The sequence below is a fragment of the Euphorbia lathyris genome, chromosome 6, assembly GCF_963576675.1.
Source record: "Euphorbia lathyris chromosome 6, ddEupLath1.1, whole genome shotgun sequence".
In the NCBI taxonomy this organism is placed as follows: Eukaryota; Viridiplantae; Streptophyta; class Magnoliopsida; order Malpighiales; family Euphorbiaceae; genus Euphorbia; species Euphorbia lathyris.
The window spans coordinates 46,381,426-46,385,865 of NC_088915.1; the positions used below are offsets into that span (position 1 = coordinate 46,381,426).

General features: G+C 37.3%; 1 protein-coding gene across 1 annotated transcript; it reads left to right on the top strand.

Annotated features, from left to right (window-relative positions):
* Positions 1 to 272: 272 nt before the first annotated feature.
* Positions 273 to 4,138, top strand: LOC136233997 (CRM-domain containing factor CFM9, mitochondrial). The gene is made up of 4 exons (XM_066023742.1): positions 273 to 485; positions 659 to 947; positions 2,154 to 2,555; positions 2,912 to 4,138. The coding sequence occupies exons 1-4, from the start codon at positions 424 to 426 to the stop codon at positions 4,013 to 4,015; spliced, it is 1,857 nt and encodes a 618-aa protein (XP_065879814.1). The 5' UTR covers positions 273 to 423; the 3' UTR covers positions 4,016 to 4,138.
* Positions 4,139 to 4,440: the final 302 nt, after the last annotated feature.

The window sequence follows — 4,440 nt, forward strand, 5'->3', positions numbered from 1 at the left end:
CTAACTCGACTGCTCGGGCCATGAGGGACTCCACTTTAATGCCCGTGAACTCCTCTCCTAGCCACTTTCTTTTTTAATTGAGCATTATATATATATTGTTAAATTTCTAATAAAAAATTCTGCAAAACAATCAAAATTTAACAAAACCATAGTAATTCGAAATCAGGTAAAATTAAAGAAAATATAATCGAAAAAACGACGTCGTTTATACTTAGGTATTGCATGTGTATTTCATCATTGTTGGAGCCGAAAAGAACAGAAGCTGTCAAAACAGAAACCGAAATATAAAAACCCAAACCCAAAACCTAAAGGCTAAAACCCTGAAAATCCCAGGACCCAGGTGAAGCAAATCCTACAAAAACAATGGAGTAAAAGGAAGCAAGCATCGATTCAGAGAGAGACGGAGATCAATCGCAGGAGCAAATGTTTGCAGTGAGGAACTGTCTTAAGACACTCTCTTCTCATCTCCTATCCAAACCTTGCAGGTACTTGAAGCCAATTGAAAGTTTGTTTTTTTGCTTTCCTACATTTCCTTAGCAAATCGAAAAGTTTACTTACTCTTTTTAATTTGTTTTTCTTGATTGCATATTTGGGATTGGGGGGAGCTTATAACGTAAGGGGGGAGGAGTCTGATTGAATTTGGTGTCTTGAATTGCAGAAATTCTATTTTAGGTAAGGATGTCTGCTCAAAACTCTCTTGTATCGACCTGTTGCAACGAAATGTCGATTGTGAAGATGGTAGTCCTTCATTTTTATTGTTGAACCACCCTTTCAATGGTGGATTCAGTCGTGCGATGTCTACTTCAAAAGGTAGGAGCATGAGAAGTAAGGTCGAGAGACGGATGCAAAAAGAGTCTGGTAAAACTCTTAGAGAGATTAGGAGAGCAAAAAAATTGAAGAAGAAGTTGATGACGGAGGAGGAGAGGCTCATTTACAATCTCAAAAGAGTATGTTTTCTTTGCTTGAAAATATTGTCTTTGATCATCAATTAATTTCTCAACCCTTTCCCTTGCTGTAATCTAATTGCTAAATGTCTATTTATAAAGATTTTGTACAGGCAGCCTTTCTCTATCATGGTTTTTGGCATCTGCAAATTTAGGTTTAAGCTTACTCACCTTGCAACAGACTAGAGTGTATTTGTCTGAACTTTGGATATGGTCTTTGTATTAGCACCTTGTTTGTATCTGCCTAACATGCCATAAAAATATGGAAGACGGAGCCTAAGTTGACCAGGCAATCACGATACTTCATCAACTAATGTTTCTATTAAGTGTTGCAATGTTGTCACTGTTATGTGTCCTTAATATCAGTTTTACTAAAATCTATGCACAAATATAGTTCAGTTTTTCTGGTATCTAAGATATTTTGAGCCAGAAAAAGTTCATTGTGATATGTTGAGTATGAGATTACATCTAATTTCTTGTCCATATAAGCAACAATGGTTGACATGTTCTTTTCTGCAGTCTAGCCTCTGTTAGCATGTGCAAACTGTTTGATGAGGTCACTGGTCGTTGAGTAGAAGGAACAAACTTTTTAAGTCTGCAATCTCTCTTAATTAAAATTATTTACCTGCGTACTATGTTTCATCACCTAAATAGTCATAATTCTACAGAAATCAGCTATTTAGTCTTAGGTTGACATATAGAAGAGGGTCGACCTGTGTGAGTGACATTACCTTAGGCAGCAATTGAATCCAAAGAACATCCATTTTTATGTGCTGCAACTGAGGATAAACTTTACTTGTGGCCAGAATTATAGATGGATGGTTGCAAAATATGGATAAACATTTTTTTTCTACTTTATGCCCTTTGAGAGCATTTCAATTAGATGGATTTTTGATTCAATTTCTAAGAGCAACTTAAGGCTAGGGGCTCTTTTGTTATTAGTCTTTTTGTGTTGAACCTAATCTGTTGTCCACTTAATTTTTTATTTGCTTTATTGCTCTTTCTGAATCTTTTTTTGATTCCCCTGAATGGTGAGCTTCAGGTATATGTGTTCAAATGAGTATATGATTTGTGTGCTATTATCAGTTGATGTTGACCCCTCGTGCTCTGGTTGGTTTATACTGCTACAAGTACTTTTGGTTTTGGCAGTTTTACTAGTGTTTTCTGCAACAATTTGATGAATTGCTATTTCCAATCTAATGGATGCAGGCTAAGAAGAAAGTTGCACTGCTCCTACAAAAGCTCAAGAAATATGAGCTACCAGAGCTGCCAGCTCCTTTGCATGACCCAGAGCTGCTGACTCCAGAGCAGTCCCAGGCATATAAGAAGATTGGCTTTAGAAATAAGAACTATGTTCCTGTTGGTGTTCGTGGAGTCTTTGGAGGTGTTGTCCAGAATATGCATATGCACTGGAAGTTTCATGAGACTGTGCAAGTATGCTGTGACAACTTCCCCAAAGAAAAAATAAAGGAAATGGCCACCATGCTTGCAAGACTGAGTGGGGGCATTGTAATAAATATTCATAATGTGAAAACGGTTATCATGTTCCGAGGCAGGAACTATCGTCAACCAAAAAATTTGATACCCCTTAACACCCTCACAAAAAGGAAGGTAAGTGGGCCTATTTTTATTTGTTTTGGTCTTGCCTTAGTATTGCATTTTACCGCATACTTCTAGATCATGTAGCACTGTTCAAATATAAATTAGTGTTGCTCACATCTGAGTTAAAACTTAAAACTGCAGGTAACTGATAAAATAAAAACAAAAAGTTCTAAACATGATGATAAACCCTTTGACCGGTGACTGATGATGGACTGTGTGTGGTTGTGATGAATGCCATGCAACCTTAGGTTGTATGTAGACACTAAGTTTAGAAGTAGGGTTGCATGTAATAGAAGCACATTTTTCTGTGATGTAAAACTATTATTATGTCTTCTGGATTATGACAAGTTTGCGGTTTATCTCAGGCTCTATTTAAAGCAAGATTTGAGCAAGCTCTTGAATCTCAGAAGTTAAACATTAAGAAATTTGAACAGCAGCTCCGTAGAATGGGTGTAAACCCTGAGGATCCAGTTGCTATGGCTAGCATCCAGAGGGTTGCTTCCACATTCTTCAATGCTATTGACAAGAAGGAAGGAACTCCTTATGTCTACCAATGGGACAAACAGCCTGTACTAGAGCCCGATTGTAATTTGGAACATCCAGAACCTAATGATGATAGTGACCAGGAAGAACTGGACAGGTTTATAGCTGAAATAGAAGAGGCTGCAGACAAAGACTGGGCTGAAGAAGAAGCTGCGGAGCAAGAAGAATTTGGTAAGATTAGGTATTGGAACAAAGAGGATTTTGGTGGAAGGGTTAGAAGATCGGAAATGTATAGGAATGATGTTTCTGATGGGGAGAACAGAGGAACCAGACGGCGGCGAGATGTGCATGAGAAAGAAAGGAGCAATGCTAGATATTATAAGAGTGACGTGTCTGAGGGGGGTGACCAGTGGGATTCTGATGATGTTGGGAATAATCTAGAGAGTGATGCTGATGAAGTTCACTCTAGAGGCATACACAGGAAACACGATCAGTTTGGTAAGGACTATAACAGAGTGGTGCTCAGAAGAAATGCTGTCACTAAATTTGGTCGGGAGGTGGATGAAAACGATTCTGGATTGGATGTTGACAAAGCAATGTGGGAATCAAATTCTGAGGAAGAACATGTGTCCAGATCATCAAGACCAGGCAGAAATCAGCATTCCCATAGCAAAGTAGATAAATCAGAAGATATGTTGAGTGATCTAGACAACACAATGTGGGAATTGAATTCGGAGGAAGAACCTGACTTGAGAGAATCAAGTGCAGAAGTGAGGAGCAGCGGTAACAAAGAAAATAATATGAGGGGAAGTATACCTAGAGAAGATTCTGAGTGGGATCCAGAAGATAGAATGTGGGAATTAGAGAGTGAAGAAGATTTGGGAGTAGACAGCAAAGGTGAAAAGGAGGTTTACTACCAGAAGCACAAAGCGAATGAAAAGCATAAGACAAGCAAGGAGTTGGATGAGAATTGGGATAGTGATTAACTATGTACACTTAGAAGAGCTTCATTCCTTCAGTATAGAGAATTGTTAAGAAATGACTTGTTTGGGGATTACATCTCATGTCATGAACAAGTTTGTAAAAAGAAAATTTTGCTTCAAAACATTGATTTAGTGAAAACCTAATGTTTTATCTGTTTCCTTATTCTGTTTCAATCCAATCATCCAGCTTATCATGTCTTCGAAATGGTTTTTGCTGGGTTGCTTCTTCATCTGACTCACTATCATTTTCCAACAACAATAATCTGTATAATAACTCACATCCTTTTAATTTGAAATTGGTAACCATAGAAAGAATTTTTAACCATATTTATTTCAAACTAAAATCTAACTAATTTACTTTAATTAAGTAAAAAGTTAAATGAAGATGACCCTAATTAATTAATTAAATAAACCTAAATCCGTTTAAA

Coding starts and splice junctions, on each gene's coding strand:
- LOC136233997 (XM_066023742.1), top strand. CDS start 424: ATGTTTGCAGTGAGGAACTGTCTTAAGACACTCTCTTCTCATCTCCTA. Junction 486..658: donor CTCCTATCCAAACCTTGCAG/GTACTTGAAGCC, acceptor CTTGAATTGCAG/AAATTCTATTTTAGGTAAGG. Junction 948..2,153: donor TCATTTACAATCTCAAAAGA/GTATGTTTTCTT, acceptor TAATGGATGCAG/GCTAAGAAGAAAGTTGCACT.